Genomic DNA, 26,365 nt, shown 5'->3' with positions numbered 1-26,365 from the left:
TGCATCATCTATGATATTGTCACTCAGACGCATGATGGCTCGTCGAGGTCAACCTACTGTATTATATACTGACAACGCTACCTGCTTCATAGGGGCCGAACGCGAGATAGCTGAAGCATTAGCAGACATAGAAGAAGAAGTGCAGTCGTTCGTAACAAATAAAAACATAATCTGGAAAAAGATACCTCCTGGCAATCCAGAAGCAGGAGGATCTTGGGAACGACTGGTGGGTGCTACCAAAGCTGCTCTTCGCGTTACACTGAAAGAACGGCATCCACCGGAAGAAGTGCTACATACCTTACTTCTAGAAGCCGAACATATCATCAACTCTAGACCACTTGTTCCAGTCCGATTAGATGACCGTCAGACGGCTCTGACGCCCAATCATTTCCTGATAGGAAGGTCAAACGCCATGTCACCATTCGGCGTATTCACCGACATTCATCTCACAGAAAAATCATGGAAAACGGCACAAGCTCTATCAGATATGTTTTGGGATCGATGGACAAAAGAATACCGTCAAACGCTAAGACCAAGACGAAGCCCCAACGATCCCAAGTACGAAAATATAAAAGAAGGAGATATAGTCATCATAGCTGACGGCACTATGCCTCGTAATACCTGGCCACGCGGCAAAGTAGTAAAGACGTTTCCTGGTCCAGATGGGCGAGTACGAGTTACAGAAGTTGAAACCGCTGCAGGAAGAATTCGTCGCCCAGCCTCACGACTTATCGTTATAGGATTTACTCCGTTGTAACTGTGTTAAAAACACGTAGGGGGAATGTCGTAAATAGCCCCAAAATATAGGTAAATAACGATCTCGTAGGTTAGATATAGGATTACATAGATTTAAGATAATAAATAATAAAGAAATATCGATTTATATTTGTTCGTTTTATTTCCCACCAATCCTAAGCACTTCACTATACGACTGAACTTTAACTAGTAGATTCTTACTTACCCTTAAAAAACCCAAGCATAGTTCAGTCGTAAATACATAACTATATACCAAAAACAAATGGCAATTAATATAACGTAAGTATCTGGCACTGATACTTACAATCTAATTAGAATATTAATATATATACTTATAAGAATGTATAAGAAGATTGTTAATGTTTATCTCATAAGAATTATATTTGAAAAATAAAGAATTGCTGTTACACGATAGACACACATAACACCAATACATACTTGACGAATGGTACACGAGTCTCGCGGCCGGGAAAGCATATATATACCCGCCCCGACGCTCGGAGCGTCACTTGAACACCGACGGCGAGAGAGCGCGCACGCGCTGCTCCCCCATACACACCACCGCAGCAAATTGAAAATAAAAAACTGGAGTTTTTTCTTCGTAACCTGGTAGCCGCCTCCATCTACAGTCAACACCCTCCAAAATAACAGTGGCGACGATTTAACGAACTGCGCGTGTGTTTGGTTGTAAAAAGAAAAGTCCTAAAAAAAGAAAAATGTAGTTTTTTTCAGGATTCCGTATCTTACTTAGGTTATATAATTGATAGGCACGGATTACATAAGTCTCCAGAAAAAGTAAAAGCAATCTTGAGTGCAAAACAACCGAGTAATGTCACTGAATTAAAATCGTTTTTAGGGTTGGTGAACTACTACAGGGGATTCATAAAAAACGCATCTGCTATTTTGCATCCATTACATGAGCTTTTACAAAAAAATGCTAGATGGCAGTGGCTCCAGCAGCAAGAGGACGCATTTGTCGCTATTAAAAATGCGTTGGCGGCAGATAACACGCTCGCGCATTTTAACCCTGATGCACGAATCATTCTGACAGTAGATGCGTCACCCTTCGGTCTTGGGGCGATTTTATCACAGATAGGGGATAATGGAGTTGAGCAACCCGTGTCCTTTATGTCTAGAAGTTTAAACGTCGCGGAAAAAAGGTATAGTCAAATTGAAAAAGAGGCTACTGCAATCGTTTTCGGTATCACAAAATACCACCAATATTTGTATGGCCGAGCAACACCCTTTATTTTGAGAACAGATCATAAGCCCCTTTTATCAATTTTTAATCCCCAAAAAGGGATACCAGAAGTAACTGCTAATAGACTTCAGTGGTATGCCCTGTTCTTGGCCGCGTACAATTACACTATCGAATACGTTAGTAGTGCGCATAACACGGCCGATTTTCTTAGCCGCTCCATGGCAGTGACGTCATCATTGCAACCCGAGCGAAGTGGCCAGGCGGTCGCGCCACCGCCACCAGCAGATCGTGCCTCCTATATGCATTTCGTAGCGGAAACCGGTTCGCCGCCCGTTTCTGTTTGTGATGTGCGCCGTGCTATAGAAACAGACACTGTTTTGTCTCGCGTAGTAGGTTATGTTTTAAACGGATGGCCAAGTAAGATAACAGATAAAGAGATTAAACCTTATTTTGACTGTAGGGTGGAACTTTCGGTAGAAAACGGCTGTTTAATGAGGGGCGCTAAATTAGTAGTTCCACAGTCCCTTATAAGCCAAGTTATAACGGATTTGCATCGAGGCCATTTAGGGGTAGCTAAAATGAAAGCGGCAGCGCGCGATCGATTCTGGTGGCCCGGGCAAAGCACGTGCGTGGAGCGCGCGGCCGCCGCGTGCGCAGTGTGCACGCAGCTGCGCCCCGCGCCCCGCCGCGCGCCGCTCACGCCTTGGGAATTCCCACCTGATTTGTTTTATCGAGTTCATCTTGATTTTGCAGGTCCTATTAATAATAGTATGTTTTTAATAGCCGTCGATGCTTATTCCAAATGGGTTGAGGTCTTTGACGTTAGCAACGGCTTCGGCTCGGGAGTTGTCATAGGTTGTTTATGCGAGTTGATGTCTAGGTTTGGATTAATAAACACTATTTGCACGGATAATGGCACATCCTTCACGTCAACAGAATTCGCAGCATTTTGTAAAACTAATGGTATTTCTCATGTCACGATTCCTCCATACAATCCGGCGAGCAACGGCCAGGCTGAAAGCTACGTGAAGATTTTCAAGAAAGCTTTCAAAGCTATTCTTCTTAGTGGTGTCCAAAAAAAGGATTTAAAAATGAAAATACACGAATTTTTATTTCAGTATCGAAATTCTAAACATTCATCCACGAACCGATCACCGGCGGAGGTTTTATTTGGTAGGAACCTGCGATGTAGATTAGACTTAATGAATCCATTACCTCGGGATTCATCCGATGCAGCATTGTATGAAACCGTTCGTAAAAATCAGTGTTCGCAGATGCAGCACTACCGTGGCAGTAGGAACATTGATTTCAAGCCAAATGACGTAGTTATAGTGAAAGTGTACCAGGGACAGAAAGCGTTTTGGTCTAAAGCGTCAGTGAAAAAACAATTAGGAAGATCGACATTTTTAGTTCATTGTGAGCAATCGGACCGTTTAATAAAAAGACATAAAAATCAAATCTACAAGTATAAGGGGGAAGAAGATGCGATAGGGCAACCGCAACCGCAAAACCCTGATGTTGCCCAACAAGGGAAAAAACCCATGGCCTCCGACCACGTGCCAGCTATAGTCATGGAAAGTACCCCAACAAGTATTCCACAAGCGTCAGCGGTACCAGCCGTAGCTCCGGTCTCTGTAATACCGCAAGCACCTCTTGCTTCTCCAGTGCCAGCTGGACCTATTGTACCTCCTCTATCAGCGGCCGCGTCGGAACTCGGTAATCAACCCGCTCAGGCAACGATACCAGAGACAACTACTACGACAGATGTAGAGGAATGGCCCGATTGCCAAGAACCACAGGCCCCGGGCACGAGCGAATCTGTCGAGGTCCGCACACCGCCATCATCGACATCGGAGACGGTAATACCCTGCGAACCCGCGGCACAAAGCGCGGCCCCGGGAAAGACCAAACGCACACGGAACCTGGTGGATTATAGACAATTTTTCTAGTTTAAGTTCTTCTAGTTTTGTTTGAAACTATTGGTGGAGGGATGTTAGGTTTAAGATATCGGGTAGATGAGATCTCCCCGCCAGCCGGCTGTGCCCGGCAACTGTCATCGTCAGTCGAAATATACCGATACGTGAACTGGCCGTGTCTCATTTCTCGGCACCCCTTTTCCCTCCAAAATAACAGTTAGGTAATAATATGGGCAACAATTAATATGGCAATAATTGCTTATGGCGTTTGAATATTCTATGAAACCATATTATTGCACTTAATAATATGGCTAACAAATAGTATGGCATTGTATGATTATGGAAGGTAATATTCAGATGAACAACGAGTATGTCATATGATTTTTTATGGTAAACAAATCATTTGGGCAAATGAAATTCAGGCAAGTTAGATTCGGGCAAATGAATATTATGTTAAATGACTGTCGGGCAAACAATAGACAACCCTAGGACACTGGTGATCGAACATATGAAAGAGGCGTGTTCCTAGCACACATTCTAAGCCCGTGTAGGCGAACGCGTGCTTGTATGAGTGAGATATGACAGGTCGACTGTTCGCGTTTTTTAAAGGCGGTAACTGTGAGGTAACCGAGAGGGGGTGGGCGGGACTTTGAACGGGGAGCGGGAGTGGCCATACTATACGATATGATCTGTTGCTTAAACAGTACTCTTGTAAATAATATTGCTATATTTGTCATGCTTTCTAAATTTATTTTTCTCACTGCACCCACATTCGCGAATTTCTGTTTGGCCCTATGGTTGACTGGTAGAGAATGCCTTAAGGCATTAAGTTCGCCATTTGTACTTTTTTTTCAATTGTGCAATAAAGTTTAAATAAATAAACAAATACTCTTTATTATACTGTGGCATAAGCCTCCTTTCGTGTAAGCCACTTAATTATCCCTGTCCTAGGCTCATTTCATCATTATACACGGTGAAATTTTAGTGGTTGTTTTCCCGCAACGAAATGATTTTGCTATCGATATACAGTCAATGTGTAGTCTTTTTTTGAAATAATATTAATAAATGCCAGATTTATAAATGTGTCGAACGTAACTCGAAAGTGACCTATCACCAATAGTTGCACTGCAGCAGTACTTACCTAATTATTTTGAGTGAATGAAACAAAATAACTTAAAAGTAGTTTCGTTTAATTTTTCTTCACATTTTACGTGCAGTTAGTTGCAGATCCTTAAAGGTAAACATAACAAGTTAAAGTCAAGCTTAAATAAACACTTAAACTTCGCGATACCGCAATAATTGTTCGAACTGTAATCCGCCACGTTCAATACACAATCTGGCACGTTTAATATGATTTTGTTTCAATGATATTAGTGTGTCTCTGTCACGTCTAATAACATCGAAAGCGTCGGTTATTGCCATTATTAACGCTTCTCGATTTTCGTATTCCCTCTGGTACACTATGCGTTTTAGCTCAGACCACAAATAAAAGTCTAACGGAGTAAGGTCCGGGCTTCTCGCTGGCCAAGGCACGGGCCCAGCACGCCCAATCCAGCGCTGGGGAAACACGGCATTAAGGTGGGCCCGCACGTCGCGCTGATAGTGAGCCGGGCACCCATCATGCTGGTAGTAGAGATCTGCTAGCACTGCTAGCGGAACGTCGTCTAATAAGTCCGGGATAACGTTCTGTAACATCTCCAAATAACTTCCCCGGTCAAGTTTCCAACTATGAAATGAGGTCCAATAACGTAGCCATTGACTATCCCAGCCCACACATTTACACTAAACCGCACTTGATGAGCACACTCGCGGATTACATGTGGGTTATTAAAATCCCAAAAATGTTCGTTGTGCTGATTAAAAAGTCCCACTCGCGTAAATGTTGCTTCGTCCGTCCACAAAATGTTAGCATTCCTGTTATCGAGCAACCACCGACTGAAAACTACCCTAGCTGGCCCATCGTTTTCGTGAAGGGCTTGCACTTTCCGAAAATGATAAGGATGCAGTCCCTCTCGGTTTAGCGTTTTCCACACGTAGTATTGGTTGATGCCAAAAAAGCCGCAGCCATACGTGTACTACGACGAGGATCTTGTTCGAAGTACTCGATGATCTCTTCGTCCAGTTCTGCATTGTAAACAGCCGGCCGGCCTCTGCCCTGTGCATGTGCTGGCGTTTGGAACTGCCCGTGGTCAAGCAGCCGCTGTGTGGCGGCGACAATTGTTCGTCCGTGCGGAACTTGAGGGTTTAAAATCCCCGAAGACGCAGCGACTGTAAATGGCCTGGCTCCGCGTAAAGTCGCCGGGCGGCGTGGGAGTCGTAGTTAGCCCTAGCGTACAGCTGCACCATCGCGACGTACTCTAAATTAGAATATTCGTAATGCCGATCCATTTTACTAGAAATAGTAGTGTTGACATTGACAGGAACTGTTATCACATTAATAGTTTTAATCATTAAGCAAAGAGGATGTAATTATTCGAATTATCAAAGTTGACGCAACGTAATGGCAAGATCAAACCAATGGAAAGGTTAACTGTGCTTGTTTATCTTATAAGTCTCATAACTGTCATCGACTTGCAGTTTTAGTGCGTTACTATTGTTATTCGCTTGTTCGAGTTTAGGTAATTTTTACGGATTTTTTTTTTGGAAAACAGTTATTTAATATATGTTTGTCTATCACAATTCGAAAGTACTACCGATAGCAAATCGCCCTACCGTGGGAAAACAACCACTAAAATTTCACCGTGTATTGTTTATACAAATAACCTATAGCAACCTATAGGAAGCGCTGGTGGCCTAGCGGTAAGAGCGTGCGACTTTCAATCCGGAGGTCGCGGGTTCGAACCCTGGCTCGTACCAATGAGTTTTTCGGAACTTATGTGCGAGAAAGATGCTGTGGCCAATGATGATGGAGTAATCATTTGTTTTACAAGGGGGCAAATTTGTTTAACCGCACATGGGGGCAAAGTTGATCAGGAATACGCTGTTACAATTATTCGGTTTCCTTATGTTACACAGTGTATAGCCATTAGTCGGCTATTTATAACGTTACAGGAAAACGAATTATTTCCATTTCAACAATCGCGAGCTCAGTACGTATTGCTTATCATAAAATTATTAGTTTTAATTAATAAAAATGTACACTGCGCACATTTTCGTCATTGCTTTAGCTGTTTTGGTAAGTTTTTTATTTATTTTATACTACAATATTTGTTTACTATAGTCACATCATTAGTCACAATTTTGTGTTCCTTTCAACTCCTTAATTGATAAGAGTGATACTGATAGTTGAGACTAGCAGTTTCACGTCTTCTGCTTATCCCTTTTGGCAATACAGGCGTGAGTTTATATATGTATTGACTATAGGATATGGGTTAAATTGTGGCGTAGAGGCTGGCCACCTGTCACTGCAATGTCACAATTTCGATTTCTTTCAACCCCTTAATTGCCAAAAGTGGCACTAAAACTTGAGCAGTTTCATGTGCTCTGCCTACCCCTTTATGGGATACAGGCGTGATTGTATGTATGTATGCATATATTTAAAAAAAGGCTGGGTTACAAGACGCTGTGTTTTGCCTTGTAAGACGCTTTTTTTAAATTTAAATTTACTGTATCAGGTCTCAAGAGTTGTCTCCGAAGATGTTATTCCAACCAAAATCAATGGACAATCGTAAGTAACTTAAGTATAATTTAGTATAGGTATAGTACTGTCTCGCTTACACATCGAAGAAAGGGTATATGATATAAAAGCAACCTGATTATAACTTGAATGTGTCAGCTTGTGATATAGTCAGGTCATATCGAAAATGAATTTTTGTGTCAAAAAAAAATCATTTAAAACAGAAAACCTTTTTCCCAGCAATGAAACATGACAATAAAAAAATTGTGATATTAAAAAGGAATTTGTTTCCAGATTGTCAATGCCGACTGATGATTTATGCACAAAAGCCGGGTATGTATAAAAAATTATGTTTGTATTTTGTAAAAGTGCAAAAAAATGATAAGTGAGCGTTTCTTTCTTTTATGTTTATTTTTTTATGTTTAGTGAATTTTAGGTCAGTTCTACTCAGAATCACGACTGTGATAATTTACATTAAAATTATCAAATTTAAAAAAAGTGGATAAAAGAAAAGAAACGCTCAATTAGGCCCGTCACCTGCACAGAAAGGTGACGCGTAACTAGAAAACGCCACGGAGAACAAAATTGATCTTGTGGAGCATTCAAAGCTATTGGACAAACTTAATGCCTATGGCGTAAGGGGACTAGCGAATGATTGGATTAAATCATATTTGTCGAATAGAAAGCAATGCACTGAGATTACACGACTAGAAGAGGCGGATAACCAAATTCACAAAAAAGCGTTTCGTTCGTCATTCCGCACGGTTGTCTCAGGAGTACCTCAAGGTAGTAATTTGGGTCCACTACTATTTCTATTATTTATTAATGACCTACCGAAAGCCATGAATCAAAAATCTATTCTATTTGCTGATGATACAACAATAATAATTAAAAATGATAATGAGAATGTATATAATTATGAATCTGATATTAATAAGGCTCTAACTGACATGAATAATTGGATAAATAATAATAATCTTGTAATTAATTTATCTAAGACTCAATTTATGCAATTTCACTCATCCAGGTCAAATCCTACACAGTTAAACATTACCATGAATAACACTGGACTTATGGAAACCAAAAAAGCAATGTTTCTGGGAATTAATATGGATTCCTTTCTTGACTGGAAGAGTCATATTGATTATATTTGCTGTAGGCTTGATCGGTTTGTTTTTGCTTTACGAAAGCTAAGACAGTGTGTATCTTTTAAAGCAGCACTCTTGGCCTACCACAGCTATGTTTCCTCTGTCCTCAATTATGGCTTAATTCTATGGGGCAACTCTGTTAACGTAGAAAGAGTTTTCAAAATTCAAAAAAGATGCATACGTGCAATTAAAAATGCCTGGTTTAGATGTAGCTGTAAGCCTCTTTTTAAAGATCTTAACATACTTCCATTAGCCTGTATGTATATTTTAAAATTGTGTATGTTTGTAAGGAAAAATCCAGGATATTTTAATAAAAGGACTGATGTTTTCGCAGGTAACTTGAGGGCCCCTTACAAAGATCTCTTAGACCAGCCACGTTGTAAAACTGAAATTTACAAACGAAATGCATATAATATGTGTATTTTCGTTTATAATAATCTCCCAGTAGAAATAAGGAATCTGGAAGGCAAAGAATTTTATAATGACCTTAAGATTTGGCTACAAGACCATTGTTTTTACAGCATTAAAGAATTCCTAAACTACAAGAACATGATGACATCACTGTATTGAATATATATATCCTTTTTTTTTTTTTTTTTTCAAAATATATTAGCTTTATTATTATTTTTCTTCTCATAAAATTATTCTGTTGTGTACAAATTGTATATATTATAATGAACGTGTGTTAAATATACCGATACATGTACAGTTTTAGGAATAAGTTATACATTTGCATGCTGTCTTGAGATAGCGGATAAAGGTGGAACAATTATTAACTTAATTTTAAGACCTATACTAACCCTTTTTCTGCAAATAAATCATTGAAATTGAAATTGAAATTATATTCATTGTATGGAGAAAGTGAACTACACATCCAAACGGTTACTTACTAGAACCAAAATATATTATTAAATAGCTTTTGGCCGCGGATTCGCTCGCGTTAGAAAGAGACAAAAAGTAGCCTATAACGCGAAGCAAAGCCGCGGAAAAAAGCTTAGTATCTTATATTTTCTTGCAGGTTTGTTAAGGTACCGACCCCTATACCCACTACAGCCAATGACTCCAAACTCGAACCGACAACTGAACCTACCGTCGCTCCCATATCAGGACCATCCACGTAAGTTAATCATTTTACACATACAAATGGGGCTTAGGGCCAGTTGCACCAACCGTCAAACGTCTACCTATTCACGACGTCAGCCGCTTTAGCTGGAGACCCGGGTTCGATTCCCGGCTTCGCCACCAGTGGGCTTAATCACTTTTTCTTTAGTGTATGGTATCTACTTCAGTTTATAAAGTACCTTAATGTTAAGGTAGGTTTCTTTTTGCTCAGTGTTATCTAGCAGAAATTTTCACCAGCCGCCACTGATAGACAGTACGGATTCCTTCCGGCTATTTTTCTTCTAATATAATATGGCATCTTTTTTATTTTATTTATTTATTTAAACACCACAAATTACATATAATATTTTAAAAAGCATCGCTAAACCATCGAGGTTTATCTCGATACTCTATTCCGCAGCATAAAATCTTGTTTCATAATTATCAATCATACGACCGCTCTGGCCTAGTCGGTAGTGACCCGGCCTGGTCCTGCCGATGGTCCTGGGTTCCAATCCCGGTTAGGGCACTTATTTGTATGATGAACATAGATATACATACATACATACATACATACAATCACGCCTGTATCCCATAAAGGGGTAGGCAGAACACATGAAACTACTAAAGCTTCAGTGCCACTCTTGGCAAATAAGGGGTTGAAAGAAAACGAAACTGTGAACATAGATATTTGTTCCCGAATCATGGATGTTTCCTAAGAAAGAAAGAAAGAAATTTATAAATGAATTCATTCATAATTTCTCCATGCACTTTTGCAGCTAATAGTACAAGCTTTGCTTAGTTTGCGGCTAGGTTGATCTGTGTATAAGGTGTCCCCTTCTGCTGACATCGTGTTGACAGTAATCGGGATTATTGCTGGCGTGATCCTTTTGGGTTTCTTAGGACAATACTTCTATAAGAAACAGAAAACTCAATAATATTGTAAATATTCTACCTGGTGCAAAGGTTGACCATCGCTATACAACGCGGTAATGCGGCAATTCTGACGGCCCAGCCACGACATTGGTCTAAGCGCGACAGCGGTGAGCGGCAGCCATACGTGCGAATGAAAAGTCCCATCGCTGTGTCTCGCTCCAATATATGGCCGCCGCTCACCGCTGTCGCGCTTAGACCAATGTCGTGGCCGGGCCGTAAGGTGTCCCCCAATATTCATTTATTTATTATTATCCTCTTAAAAGTCAATGAATATCTGTGTTTCAGATGCAAAAAGATGTCAACAGCTGACATCGTGTTGACAGTAATCGGGGTTATTGCTGGCGTGATCCTTTTGGGTTTCTTAGGACAATACTTCTATAAGAAACAGAAAACTCAATAATATTATTGTAAATATTCTACCTGGTGCAAAGGTTGACCATCGCTATACAACGTGGTAATGCGGCAATTCTGACGGCCCAGCCACGACATTGGTCTAAGCGCGACAGCGGTGAGCGGCAGCCATACGTGCGAATGAACATCCATCGTTGTGTCTCGCTCCAATGTATGGCTGTCGCTCACCGCTGTCGCGCTTAGACCAATGTCGACAATGTCGTGGCTGGGCCGTGATGGGCACCTTCGCACCCGGGAGGTATAAATTTCTCACCACACCAACTGGTATTCGAAAACAGATAGCAAAATTTCATTTTATCCATAAGAGTGGAAAGTAATCATACAAATTTTAACTTGATGTCTTAAGCTGGCTGGTAGAATTTACCTATAAATGATGATTTTGAATAATAAATATTGAATAAATTGATGGATTTGATTTAGTTTGATGTTTTATAGTTAGTATTTTGTTCGTGTTGGTGTGGTGAAAAAATGTATGTTTCACTCAGTGGCAAAGTTTGTTTAACTTTCGTGCCTTGAAACCCTCGCAACGCTCAAGATTCCAGTTTTTGAAACACTTACTACGTTCGCGATTCAATATTGGAATCTTTCACTAGGGTATCAATATTGGCACGTGCGGTTAAACAACAACTTTGTCCCGTTGTAAACAACTATTTTCTATTTTATAATTTTTAAATGGCTTATTATTTTTTATGTGGAACTTAGGCTTATTTTAACGATTAAATGTATTTAATAAAAAGCTTTCTCTTCAATAAATGTCATTTATTCTTATTCAATAAATATAAACCGTCATCTAAATCCACTTTACGGGCTTGTCCACAGAAATAGGATGTCAAAGAAGAACTGTCAATGATCAAAAGTTGAGACTAAACAGTGCTAAACAGTAACGATTTGAAGTGGCATTTGACTGCTAGTACTAAGTTCAGAAATATAATCTAAAGCGAAACATATTTATATATTTTAGGAATGAATTGAAAAAAAAACATGCGTACAGCGGGCCGATTTTTGAGTCTCACGCGTTCGAATTCAGAAAATTGTAGGCGAGAATTACTTGTATCTTTATATGAATAAACTGACAAAGCGGTTTTATAGCAATCGACAAAGTGGGACGTTTTCCAATGCACACTCACTCATAATATTACAGATATGATATTACAGAGTCCACCTGAGTAATTCCCAAAAAGTTTGTACCTACATTTGGATCACGTCTTCGATTTTGGTAAAAATTGGTAGGCTGATAGAGTCCATGATGCTGAACAAGATCCACCAGGTTCCCCAAAATGTCCCATGAAGTTTAGTATGAAACTTTCCTTTTTTGTTACCGAAAATGTATAGAACTCTGGTAACAAAAAAATAAAACCGCCTTCAAAAATAAGCGCGTTACAAAACACGGAGAAACTAAAAAGCCAAAAATAATAAACCTTTCAATTCAGATTTCTTATCGTATTGCAATAAGCTAAACATCCAAATTATAAACAAATCAATTATTTTTGTAGTCGGTACCAGACCTGTTCGTCGCCTTGCTATTGCCTGTTTGCCCCACCCAACCATACACAGACTGGTACCGACTCCAAAAATAATTGATTTGTTTATAATTTGGATGTTTAGCTTATTGCAATACGATAAGAAATCTGGATTGAAAGGTTTATTTTTTTTGGCTTTTTAGTTTCTCCGTGTTTTGTAACGCGCTTATTTTTGAAGGCGGTTTTATTTTTTGTTAAAAAGTTTATTTATTTGTTGATTTTTAGTGGTTCCTAGTGATATTATATGTGTCAGTCCGAATACATGTACAGTAGTGAAAGAATTATCCTTAAACTCCTAACCATTGAGGAGTTGACCTTCCATCATCAGCTCAGCCACATAAAATTATTACCATTAGACGTAAATACTGGTGTACCTTTGAAAAATAGACTAAAAACATTACATGTGCCTATAACATTTGAAGAGTTCCCTCGATTTCTCCAGGATCCCATCATCAGACCCTGACTTGGTGCCAATGGGACCATCTCGGGGTTATACCGGTTCGATCAAAAAAAAAATTTTGAAAATCGGTCCACGATTCTCGGAGATATCGAATAACATACATACATACATACAAAAAAAAAAAAAAAAAAAAAAAAAAAAAAAAAAAAAACATTCAGTCGAATTGAGAACCTCCTCCTTTTTTGAAGTCGGTTAAAAAGGATGTTACTCAGCATCATGGACTCTGTCAGCCTACTAATTTTTATTAAAATCGAAGACGTGATCCAAACTTTTTGGGAATATCTGACCTAGTTTCGTCAGACATATATTATGACATACTCTATGCTCTGCCAAACTACATAACTGCAAAATCGTAGCACAAGTCCATTAAAATACCATTCTAATGATACCAACTATAGTAATGCCAACCTCTCGATAGATGGCGTTGCTGGTCATCATAAACAACTTACGATTATTTTAGAACCTGAAATTAAATAAGTATAGGCCCTGTAACAAAAGTATAGGACGATATTTGCTAGGTACCTATAGGTACTAACTTTATACAAATTTAGAGCGTCAATCCAGACGCCTATTTATTATTATTAATTGGTAATGCACAGGCAGCTTATCAATCAATCAATATTTATAGCTGATCTGAGCTCATCAATGTCCTGCACTTATGTTTTGTCCATTTTACAAATATTTATCAAACCCACAACGCACCTACTGGGCCACCAAAACAAATTATTGCTACCGGCCTCTAGAACTAAAAAACATTCTAATAACACCTATTTAATGGCCATCAAGATATTTAATAAACTACTAGATGCTATTAAGAATATAGAAAACGATAAAAACGTTATGTTTAACGTTATTAAAACTCTTTTGACAAACTTTTAGACAAGTGCTACTATTCACTCAACGAATATTTAAATGATGATAATATAAATGAAAAAGATTAAATAATGTAAAATGTAAAATAGATATATTATTATTAAAATAATTAAGTATATAAATTTCTATAAAATAAATAATATAATGTAATGTACTGTAGTATGTAAGAAACTTTGCTGTGCCCTAACAGGGTATCATGTACCAACTAAGTATATCACTACCTAACACCTGTATGAAATGAAAATGGACATGATCGAAATAAAGATTTGAATTTAATTGAATTGACTGCTTTTAATTGTTCACTGTTGGTGCACTGATTACGGTTTCGGGCAAACTATTCCACACTCTGACTACGCGGTCTTTTGCCGACGCCTTATATTATTACTATATCTACGCTCAGGACTGTATTAGCCTTCATACATACACGAACTCACATCTGTATGACCAAATAGGTAGGCAGATACAAAACTGCCCATGATTCAACGTCACTCTTGGCAACTAAGAGGTTGAACGAAAACGAAATTATATAAATATTACAGTGAATTGCTAGGTTGGTACAATACAGTGTGTAAAACTAATACGGGCGATAAATTAACCAGGCTTAGAATTTATATCTATTATCATTAATTAAGAGCTGTTTAAAGTGTTTAAATATCTTGCAAATTAAAATATACACGACGTTGGTCACAGTCACAAAATACCCGCAAATTTTCCTACCTATGTAATTATACTTATTATATTTTAACTGACCAACTTAGATTAAGTAGGTATGAGGTGTAGGTGGGTGTACACACACACATACGTACTTAGACCACCCACGAAGACTAGGTATGTACGTTGCATCAGCTAACCTTGGCTGGCAAATAAAGAAATTCTATTCTATTCTATTTAATTAAAATTCTATTTTCCATTTTATATGTCAAGGTCAATCTTACACATGACTACACATGAACAAAGAACTTACATAGTATATAAGGGAAACCGTTGTTCTTCAATAAAGGATTCTACACTGGACAGTCACGTCTTTCACTACACTCCCGTAATGGCGACCCTGCCAGTCGAGCTGCTCGAGCACTAACCATCTGCTCGAGACAGCCTCATAATAGTTTTAGGTATATAGGTCTCACAATAGTTATATATTATAAGTAGTAACTAAGTGAGATATAGATAACTGTTATATTTATAACATTTAAGTGACTAGCATATCTATACAAGGAAAAGGAAACCATTAAAACCGTCATATTATCCAAAAACCCAATACCTAATTAAAATACTGCAATAATTAAAACGAGTTACAGGAAAATTCATATTGTAAACGGGACATAATCGCGTATAAGTTCGTTTTTAACAAACCTCCGACATTTCAAGGACGGCGTTGTCCCCGTGGTCTCGGACCAGATTCGCTCGACGTTTTATTTTACTTGCTTGCGGCCCCTACCGAACTAAGATTAAGACGCTACAGGATTGACAATGCTAAAATGGAAAGATTTTCAATTTGGGAAGTTTAGTTAAATATATTAGTGTTATTAAATAGATTTATCGAAAAAAATTGTCCGTTCAGAACAACTCAATTAAAAGATATTGCGAAAAAATCTTTAAAATCTAGGTTCCGCTCTCGATTGTTTCCTCCTTTAAAACTTAATCAATCGTAAATAAATTTGAGAAACTGAATAACAATGAAATAATCTGTGTCGGACAGTTTAGTTTTTTTGGCTAATTGTTACCAATTTTGAATACTACACCTTTTTTGCGCTATTATCAATAAGGCCGTTTTGGAAACTTTTGATGGGCTTCTAGCGTCTTTAAAAATAAAAATATCAAAAAAATCAAAACGGTCCGACACAGATAAAAATAATCTGTGTTGAAAAAATCATTGCTCTATCTTCAAAAACCAGGGAGGAAATAGTCGAGAGCGTTTGTATGGAGAATTGACTCCTCCTGTATCATTTTAAGGGTTTCCCCAAACTTATCGACACGGAATTGGCTCTAGCCGACCAAAATCACTCGTTAGTATTGAAGACACGCACGCACGCAGTCTCGTTTACGATATAAAATACTAGCTTTTGCCCGCGACTTCGCTCGCGTTAGAAAGAGTCAGAAAGTAGCCTATGTCACTCATCACCCCTTCAACTATCTCCACTTAAAAAAATCACGTCAATTGGTCGCTCCGTTTTGCCCTGAAAGACGGACAAACAAACAGACAAACACACTTTCCCATTTATAATATTAGTATGATAGTATGATAGTCTTAACTTTCTTAAGAGACACCTTTTTCATATCAAAAGTACTTCATTTGCATTAATTATAAAAAAATATTCAAAATGTTTTCCGTGATGGTTTTCCAAGATGCAATAATATATAAGTATGTGTTATTTGTTGCTTATTTAATTTCCTGCTACAATTGCATTAAATGCATGCATACTATATTGATTAATGTGTATAAAAATATTATAAAATCTACATCTTATAAAACAAAATTTAATTCACCGCCTACAATCATCACTTCTTTGCCTAAAGGTTGACTGGTAGAGAATGCCTCATGGCATGAAATTCGCCTTTTGTACATTAAATTGTTGTGTTGAGAATTGCGACCTAATAGAGGGCATACAAAAATGCTCGATCAACAAGCAAACAGAATTTTACTTTCTACGTAAAAAAAGATGATGATATGTAGTTATATCGCATAGTTGGTTAAAACATATTAATCCATACTAATATTATAAATGGGAAAGTGTGTGTGTCTGTTAGTTTGTCTGTCTTTCACAGCAAAACGGAGCGACGTATTGACGTGATTTTTTAAGTGGAGATAGTTGAAGAGATGGAGAGTGACATAGGCTACTTTTTGTTCCTTTCTAACCCCCCACTTCCCTAAAATGGGGAGTGGAAGTTTGTATGGAGATAAAAACGCTAGTATAAATACGAGTATAAAATTCAAGTGCAAAAAAATACAAAAAAATATGGCACCTGGGGGATTTGAACGCAGAACTTGGTGATTAGAAGTTTGAAAAATAAATAAATAAATAAACAGTGACTTACCACCGAGCCACCATAAAACATACGTAGATTGAAGAAATAATAATACTTAGTCTCATGCAAAATTACATATTTTTACATCTACCGTCTAAACCTGTGTTCTAAAACGTCCGATTTTTTTTTCCAAGCACTCTATATACATGTATCTAAAAGGCAAGACGTTAAGGCGCGAGGCCCCATGACTTTGTCATTTTTGACAATTTCCAAAATCTTACAAAAAAATAAAATTGAGTCATAGAATCTGGTCACATAATTTCACGCGAATCGGTTGAGAAATGCGACCTGGTAGAGCGAGACAGCCGGACATACAAAAGCAAATTGCTTGAGCTAAAACGTAGCCCTTGCTTCGCTGCGGTCAATAATAAGGTAGTTACACTGTGCAACAAGGGGACGAAGTTGAATATTACTAACGAGAGTTAGTTAAATCGCGACGGCTTGCCGGAGCGATTTAAAAACTCAAGTTTGTAATATTCATACTCCCCGAATTACACACAATGTTTTTCATCACACTCGCAATATAAAAAATATGTAAATAGATGTAAAAAAAAATATTAAGGTGCTAGAAATTTCATTATTCCCTTGGGAGAACGATTTTTCTCTCACGCTCCGTCTGCGTGCAATAGCACATTTAGTTTGCGGGTGTGGTGAAAAATATGAAAGTATGATTACTAAGCACAATGCTAGTTAACAGAAAAACAAGGTCTGGTCCTTGAGGAAGGTTAAGGAAAATGATTTGTTAAAATTTGATTACCTAAGTAAGTATGTAGATTTTGTTTGAAATATGACGATATTTGCTAATCAAGTCGGCAAAGTCACGCGTTGTGGGCTATAATAGAAAACGTTGTACCATGCGTGCATGCGTTTTCTTTCAACCCCTTAGTTTGTTAAGGGTGGCACTGAAGCTTCAGCAGTTTCATGTGCCCTGTTACCCCGTTTGAGAACACATGCATGAATGTATGTACAGTCAACCAATGTGAATCCTAGGCCACTATAGAACCTTTTCACAGTAAACGTTGAAGTGACTTCTTTGACAAATACAGCACGGTGTTATTAACACAGGGTTCTAGTGTGGCCTAGGCTTCAAATTGGTTGACCGTATGTATGTATGTATGTGTAAATATATTTACAATGTGCGCATTTATGAAGTATGAGTAATAAAGCAGTAACATTTAATTTTAAACCGAATTTTATCTAATTTAGCGGAAACCGCGTAGGTTTTCCCTTTGGTGCTGTGGCCGCGGTGTCAATTCGAACATACATTATAAAATATCGAAACGATATCATTTGGTTATTATTGAAAAATATACGAAGAGGGTATTAAGCAGGATCTAAAGAACCTAACGTCTTCCACCATCCTGTACACTCTCATGAAGCATGCCTTAATACTGAAAGAGACAGGTACTTTACTTGATCTTCAAATAAGTACGACAGCTCATAGCTCACTAGTTTGCGGTGGGACCAGTGCCTAAGCGGGACGGGAGGAGCGGGATAACAAAATGGTACAATATCGACGTTAGATGTAAGTTCGAATTGACCGTTTTACACGGTAGGCCACAGAGCATGGTTTCAGTTTCAGTCAATTGACCATTTGAATTTCAGCCGTTCCTGGCATTGGTTTAGTTTCAAGTTCACGGGCGAATGATAAGTTGAATTATAAAATTAGTTTTTTAATTACAGTAAAAATGAAGACGTGGGCGGTTGTGTCTACAGTGTTTTATTTTGGAGCGGTTTATGTAAGTTTTTTTTTTATATTATTATCTGTCGGTGCATGATAACATTTGTGAACAAAGTTTTGGACACCTTTTTGCAATATTTATGCACAATCTTATATAAGTTATGTTTAGTAGAGCATAGTTGATACACACATTTTTTTATTTTTTTATTTAACGAGGAAATGCTTTTGAGAGACATATTTTTGTTGGCATTTTTGAACTGTGCTTTTAATATCCTGGAGGTAGGTAGTGGTAGGTACCTATCTTTCAATAATTGATAAGGGTCAACCAATATGAATCCTAGGCCACTGTAGAACCCTTTCACAACAAAAGTCAGACTTCTATAGCAAATAAAGCACGGTGTAAATACGACATGGTTCTAGAGTGGCCTAGGATTATAATGGGTTGACTGTACCTGTGAAGAGATATACGTTTCATTTGCTCAAAATACATACTAGTACACAGAATATTATTTAAGCGATGATCATTATACATTTACAAGAAAATAGATTGGTTTTTTACTGTGTTTACTAAATTTCAGCTATAAATAAACATAAAGTTATTATTTTAGGGATGAACACATACCTTTACAGGAAAACACACAGTTTACCGTAAATTGAAGCTACAAATAAATAATAACTTCAAGTTGTTGCATCTGTACTGAAAAACGTCGTACGATACACACAAAAAAACACTTGTTTCGAACTTCCTCTTTCCGCACTTGTATCGATTATCGACATTTGATGTACTTACTTTAAAATTTGATTGAAAAACACAGCTACTTAGGTAGTCTAAATATAAACGTACCTACACTAAAGTTATCAAGGCGATAAAGTTCGTTTGTCCCATTTCGTATTGGTGTGACAGAAAGGGAAAAACGAACTTTATCGGCTTGATAACTTTAGTGAACGTTTATGAAGAAGGGTACATCTCTAAACAGTCATTTATAGTTTTTTTTTTCATTATGTTACAGATTCATGCAGCTCCAGAAGATGACAAAGTTTTTAACGTAACAATGACTATGGTGAAAGTCGGGTAAGCAAATTATTAATGGTGCTAACACTGGCTGATATAAATGTTATATAACATTGTAAGACAAGGACAGACTGGAAAGAGTAAAATCAATGGCGTCGCGAAGTCCCTGTCACATAATGTTATATTATAATTATACCATTAAGAACAACTCAGTCAAAAGATATTTCAAAAAAAAAATCTTTAAAATCGAGGTTCCGCTCTCGACTCTTTCCTCATTCAAAACTTAATCAATCGGAACGAAATTTGAGAATCTGAATAACAATGAAATAGTCTATGTCGAACCGTTTAGCTTTTTTGGTTAATTGTTACCAATCTTGAGTATCACACCTTTTTTGCGCAACAATGAAAAAGGCCGTTTTTGGAAATTTTTGATTAGCTCTAGAGTCTTTAAAAGGCAGAATATCAAAAAAATCAAAACGGTCCGACACAGATAAAAATAATAACAATCTGTGTTGAAAAAAACATGGCTCTATCTTCAAAAACCAGGGAGGAAACAGTCGAGAGTGTTTGTATGGAGAATTGACCTATACCGTATCGTCTTAATAACAGGCAGTGTGGGAGCTTAACACGTTCGCGGACACGTATGCTATAGCATACACATAGTCTTTTGTTTCCTTTGGCCTATGACAGATGACGTCACTAGCCGTCTAAGGAGGAGAACAGTCTTTTAATCACAGAACGTAGGGTATTAAGTGCTAGTTCAGAGCTTCAGACACAGTGGAAACCGCGCGGATCAACCGCGCGGATTTAATAGCATAGTACTGGAACGTTCACACTAGAACCGCGCGGTGTAGTGTGAACGCCTGAACGGTCTAGTACTATGCTATTAAAATACGCGGATCTTCCGCGTGGTTTCCGCTGTGTCTGAACTAGCACTAAGGAAGATTCTGGGACCCGTAAAAGAGACAATGACAGTTAGAGAATCCACAAATTGCCAAAATTGAAAAATTAGTAGCCGAACCAAATATAACAGGTGAAACCAAGGCTCATCGTCTCCTTTGGCTAGGTCACCTTGAGAGAATGGGGGAAGATCAGGCAGTCAAAAGGGCCTACTTGGGGAGATCGAATGGACGCCGTCCTGCTGGTCACCCAAAATATCGTTGGGCGGATAGAGTGGAGGTGGACCTCCGTGTGCTCGGCGTCGGCGAAAGCTGGCGCGATACCGCTCAAGACCGAGCAAAGTGCTTGTGTTGGAGGCCAAAACTCATTTTAGGTTATCACGCCCGCTAAGTAAGTACGTCTTAAGTGTGGGAGTACCATTAGGATCTATCTTGTAATTTAGAATGCGTATTATATTAGAAATATTATGCCAAAGACAACAAAATAAAGAAGGAATGTGGGAGTTTATTGAGCGAGGAACTGTATATACAGTGTGTAAATTTAATACGAATCTCGGTGAACGGTGTTTAGTATAGGACATTATGCCAACTAAGTACTTGGGGTCAGCGCAGCATGTCTTTTTCTTCCATACCTCTCTCAACGCAAAAACTTTAAAACAATAATTTCCCCTTTGATACTTAAATTAGATTGATCTGATACTTACACATAAGGCAGTAATTTTTTGACTTGTGAATTCCTGTAGACGTTAATCATTGGTTGCAGACGTTTCAACTTCCATAATCAATAAAAGGCTTCTTGTGAAAAAAATTACGAACTTTATACCCCAAAATAACCGCTTGATTGTAATGTTTATTTTATTTAACACTTTTTACAGGGTAATAAACATGGATGTGAACGCCATTTGCAGAGCTGCAGGGTAAGTTTTTTTTAATAAATAGTAAGGCTAAACTCCGTACAAAATGACTGGAAAATAACAACTATAAGGGCCAAGACAGACGCACTGCAACCCAGTTCAATTGTATGGGAACTGTTTGGGTACTAGTTGCAGTTGGGTTGCCATCTGTATCGGCCCTAACATTATGAAATAATAACTAAATAAGTATTGTGGACGGAAACGAAACACTATCGGCATGGAAGGAGACGAAAGATCGACGGCGCTGGCAAAAGTGTACTTTCCTATACTTAAAAAAAAATACTTCATGCAGTAAATAATAAATCATTTATTGCAGACAACCTTAGTCCATAGGTACAGTCCACACACATTCACAAATAAAAATTACATGCAACGAAAAATTTAGAAGCATTAAAAGCAGTGCACGAAATAATGCAACAGATAATTAGAACAAAACTATGGACAGTACAGTTTTTAAACATAATTTTTATAATAATGAGTCAAAGAGAAATATATAAAATAAACTTGTTGTCCGTGACGTCACTCCTCACGATTTAATATTAATAATTAGTTTTGAAAGTTCTTAAAAAGAAACTAATTTGACAAGAAGGCAAGTAGCCTTTAGCTAACGCGCAAGTAATATTTGTTCTTCTGTTTTAGTTGCCAAACACAAATAGGTTTCCCAGTCAATACAAATTAATGTAATGGACTTATTTTACACAAAATTGTGTATTGTCTAGTATTATTTTTTCAGGATACCTAACTTATTAACTTTGGTATCCTTAGTCGGTATATATTGGTTGTATTTCAATAACAGGAAGGAAGTGGATGTCACGGTTATAATTAACATCAGTAATAAAACCATGTTCCATGGTTAAAAAATTCGGTTGAAAGATATTTTACCTACTCTTAATATAGGAGTTGCTTTCATGTTACTAGTAAAAGGAGGAATTCTTTTTAGCATGGTGACAGAAATTTCCAAAAATGTTTCTTCGGGAACTCGTTGAACAAAAACTATTAAAATGTTTAAAATTACCACGTTATAGCTAAAACAATTTGGGTCTTTCGATTAAAACTCGCAGTAAACGTGCTTGAAGCCCAGATTTAATGTAAAAAAAAACTTTAATTTTATTCAATAAATTTGTTATAGATACATAACTCCGGATGAACTTGCGGCATACATAACCACAGAAGAAAGCGCGAAGAAAAAAAGTAAAAGTGTTACAACAGTAGAAGATACTACTACTGTTGAACCCGGGACGTCAACTACAAGAGAAACTACTACCGGTCCATCGGTGAGCGTCAAAACTGCAACTGACAAGTCAACGACGGTTGCTAGCACAACAGATTCTGTAGCAGAAACTGTTACCCCGATTATTAGTACAACAAAATCTTCAGCAGAAACTGTCACCATTCCACCCGCGCACGTAACTAATGCGAGTGACGATCCAACAGTTGGTAGTACAATAGACTATACAACAGAAACTGGTACACCAGATTATTCAACAGAAACTAGTACAGGTACAGGTCGTGGTATTGGTAGAGGTTATTCAAGAAAAACTGGTACAACAAATTATGCAACAGAAACTGGTACAACAGAAACTAGTACCACAGAAACTGGTACAACAGAAACTGGTACAACAGAAACTGGTACAACAGAAACGGGTACAACAGAAACTGGTACAACAGAAACTGGTACAACAGGAACTGGCACAACAGAAACTAGTACAACAGAAACGGGTACAACTGAAACTGGTACAGCAGAAACTGGTACAACAGAAACGGGTACAACAGAAACGGGTACAACAGAAACGGGTACAACAGAAACGGGTACAACATATTATTCTACAGAAACTACTACCCCGATTATTAGTACCACAGATCCTTCATCAGAAACTATTAGCCCGATGTTTAGGAAAATAGGTTATTCCGCAGAGACTGCTGTTACTACGATTACTACTACAGAAGATTCTTTAACAGAAACTACTACCAGTTCACTCGCGAGCGTAATAAATACGGGTGTCAAGTCAAAGAGGATTACTAGTACAACAGATTCTGCAGTGAAAACTACAACAGACATACCAAAGACAACACCCGAAACATCAACCACAGGCAAATTAAGTACCACGGAGAAGACATCCGACACAACGGAACATGAAATTGTTACTACAGATACTATATCACGTAAGAAAATAATGTCGGACACAAGCGTGTATTCCACTACAGAACCTGACTCAACTACAGAAACGGAACCCGACTTAATTACAACAGAACATAGTGAAGCATCATCTACTGGCAAACTTGGGTAAGTCTTAGTTTCGCAACATAAGTTAGAAGCTGTTTAACTTGTTTATCCTTATGTAGGTCTGGATAGGACATTTCAAGTAAAATAGAAGCGCTAACTGACTTTCGTTAGGCGGACGATATCGCCATACCCGCTAATAACATCAAAAAGTGTCAAAGCCGGTAAACGGATAGTCTGTGTCTTCATATTTTAAAGGTTAGTTTAGTTAGATCCACAGATGTCATATATACCATAGATCAAGCAAACGTATCTACTTAGCGTGTCAAATGAACTCAGTGAAATCCACTGAGTTGTCCGTCTTTAATCGCAGCTTGCAGCTTTCGGGCGTCAATTTTTGTAAGTTGAAGTCAATTAAAACATAAAAAATGCCTCGTTACGTGATATTCAATTGCAACAACACAAAAATTATGAACAAGCAAGAGCCTGAGACATATTTAAAATTACAGGCAAGAAACAACTTCAGTACAAAATTTGACACGCTCGGCCCCTATACAAATAGATGAACTTGTTTCTTCTATATAAATAAAGTTCTGTGGTTAGATCCACTTTTTAGACATTATTCGATTGAGCTGGAACTTCATTTAATGTAAGTTATGTAACAATCATGGGATTATCGTGCTGATCTGGATCAAAAATTCAAATCTTAATTTATCAATATGTTTGTTTACACTTTTTTATTGTGGAACGTACCAAATTACAATTCGCGTCCAAGAGCGTTACCAATTCCGCCAATCAAATGTCTATCAAGTCAAGTCAAATGGTCTAGGACTGCCAATTTAACCATTGCAACCGGCAATCCAAAGATGTGAGTTCGAGTCCCATGTTGGCCAGAGTCGATCACTGTTGATTTTTTCACTGCGATTGATGTCTGCACTTATATTTTGTGGACTAAAAATGATTATCTTGATTTATTTGTAGCTCATAGAAATTAATTTAAGAGTCGGCTCAAAGCTTGAATAGAACTGCCCCTTAGCCTGAAGTATTCTTTTAAATATTAACGCCGTCGAGTCGCATCGCATCGTCTACTTCCATATCGACAAGGTTTGATTTCGTATGCGTCGCATCGCCGTCGCGCGACCGTCGCCCACGCAAGCCACGGCGTAAGTTGTGATGTAAGTAGTCAGTCAAGAGCATATCATGTTATTTCAGTCAGGCTCAGTACAAGAACTACGAACGCTGACCGTGCTAGTACGAAAACTGCGAACCTTTTCGAGAAAATACGTCGAAAAACCATTATGTACTATAACATCTGTACTTAGTCTTAGTTTAAAAATGTGATTTTTCTCATTTAAATGTTCGTCTTTTGCAGAACCGGCAATGGGTCGCGGCCAGATTACAGAATCTACATATATCTGTTGCTGTCTCTCCTGTTAGCCGGGATTATCATCTGGATCAGCTATATGATATACACTAGGCATCAAGCCAATAGTTACGGTAAGTATTTGGTAACTTTTTTACCCATCAACATAAGGGAATCACCCTTATATTTGAGTCATCATCCTCCTTGCGTTTGTTTGAAAGCTGAGTTAGTCGGGCTCGGAAGTGTTCTTAGATATGTTTCATGAAAATCGGTCCACTATGTCGGGGTTTTTTTTTAAAATTTTGATTTTGTTGTTAGGTTATGTCGACTGCAAAGCAATTCGTGATAGATTGATTGACATTTTTGGTAATAGCGAAAGTTTCGGATGCCATTCAACCCAACGAGCCAAATGGTAGGTGTTTTTTTCCGAACAAGTTTTTTTTTATTATTTAGGCAACAAACTGTCATACAAACAAAGTTGCCACCAATCTGTTATTTGCTCAGAATGGCACTGAAAGTTGAGCAGTTTCCTGTCCCCTGCGTCTCTCTTTTGGTAATACAGGCGTAATTTTATGTAAGTAAGAGAATTTGTTAAGGTTACTACCGACTCTGGGTTCTCTCCTCCAATTGAGTGGCCTAAAACTTTAAGGCAGTAGCGTAGGGATAGAGGCCAGCGTAGCTTTATATGACGTTTATTGTCGTATTGTCTGTATATAGTACTTAAGATAAAAATTTACATACTTGATGTTTTGTTTTTCAGTGCTACCACCGCCTGCTGCAGAGGCCACACCACTCAACCAAATTACAAGCGCGGCGTAGAAGCGACGGATTTCAACAACTATAATACAAACGCCTGTTTAAGATATTTAATGAAAACATTAGGTTTTAAAATATTTTGGCCCCAGGCCATTGACAATTGTTGAAGCTACATGATGACGAAACGGTGCTGTTACACGGGCATTGCCCGTCGGGCAAGGTAATTAATTGCCAACAATTCACATACAATTGCCGCGTTTGTTCAATCCGCACCAACTATGGAGCAAACGCGGCAATGGTATATTGAATAGCGCCTAAACGCTAGACGTGGCTAGACTCTGTGGCACTACTACAGAAGAGCGAAGATCTAGCTACGGTACGTGTAAGCAATTGTAATACCGTGATATAGTTTATAGAGGTATTGGTACGGGGGTCAGAATACACTTACTTCTTACCCTAAGTACCTTTAGTGCAACCTGTCAAAAATGTGACATACGGTTAGCCTAACTTCGTATGGGATTTTGAAGAGTACGCCAAGGAGGCTCCTTAGGAGC

General features: G+C 38.1%; 2 protein-coding genes across 2 annotated transcripts; both read left to right on the top strand.

The window, feature by feature from the left end:
* Window positions 1–6,761: 6,761 nt before the first annotated feature.
* On the top strand, window positions 6,762–11,458 carry LOC125242032. The gene is made up of 6 exons (XM_048150739.1): window positions 6,762–7,048; window positions 7,488–7,540; window positions 7,784–7,822; window positions 9,656–9,754; window positions 10,960–11,146; window positions 11,302–11,458. The coding sequence occupies exons 1-5, from the start codon at window positions 7,007–7,009 to the stop codon at window positions 11,072–11,074; spliced, it is 348 nt and encodes a 115-aa protein (XP_048006696.1). The 5' UTR covers window positions 6,762–7,006; the 3' UTR covers window positions 11,075–11,146; window positions 11,302–11,458.
* A 7,117-nt stretch (window positions 11,459–18,575) lies between these two features.
* LOC125242027 (mucin-5AC-like) lies at window positions 18,576–26,009 on the top strand. Its single transcript, XM_048150730.1, has 6 exons — window positions 18,576–18,704; window positions 19,657–19,718; window positions 21,433–21,474; window positions 22,601–23,755; window positions 25,065–25,189; window positions 25,816–26,009. The coding sequence occupies exons 1-6, from the start codon at window positions 18,654–18,656 to the stop codon at window positions 25,872–25,874; spliced, it is 1,494 nt and encodes a 497-aa protein (XP_048006687.1). The 5' UTR covers window positions 18,576–18,653; the 3' UTR covers window positions 25,875–26,009.
* Window positions 26,010–26,365: the final 356 nt, after the last annotated feature.

Source organism: Leguminivora glycinivorella, unplaced genomic scaffold (genome assembly GCF_023078275.1).
Source record: "Leguminivora glycinivorella isolate SPB_JAAS2020 unplaced genomic scaffold, LegGlyc_1.1 Scaffold3, whole genome shotgun sequence".
Lineage (NCBI taxonomy): Eukaryota > Metazoa > Arthropoda > Insecta > Lepidoptera > Tortricidae > Leguminivora > Leguminivora glycinivorella.
This window is presented reverse-complemented; position numbering and strand designations above follow the sequence as displayed.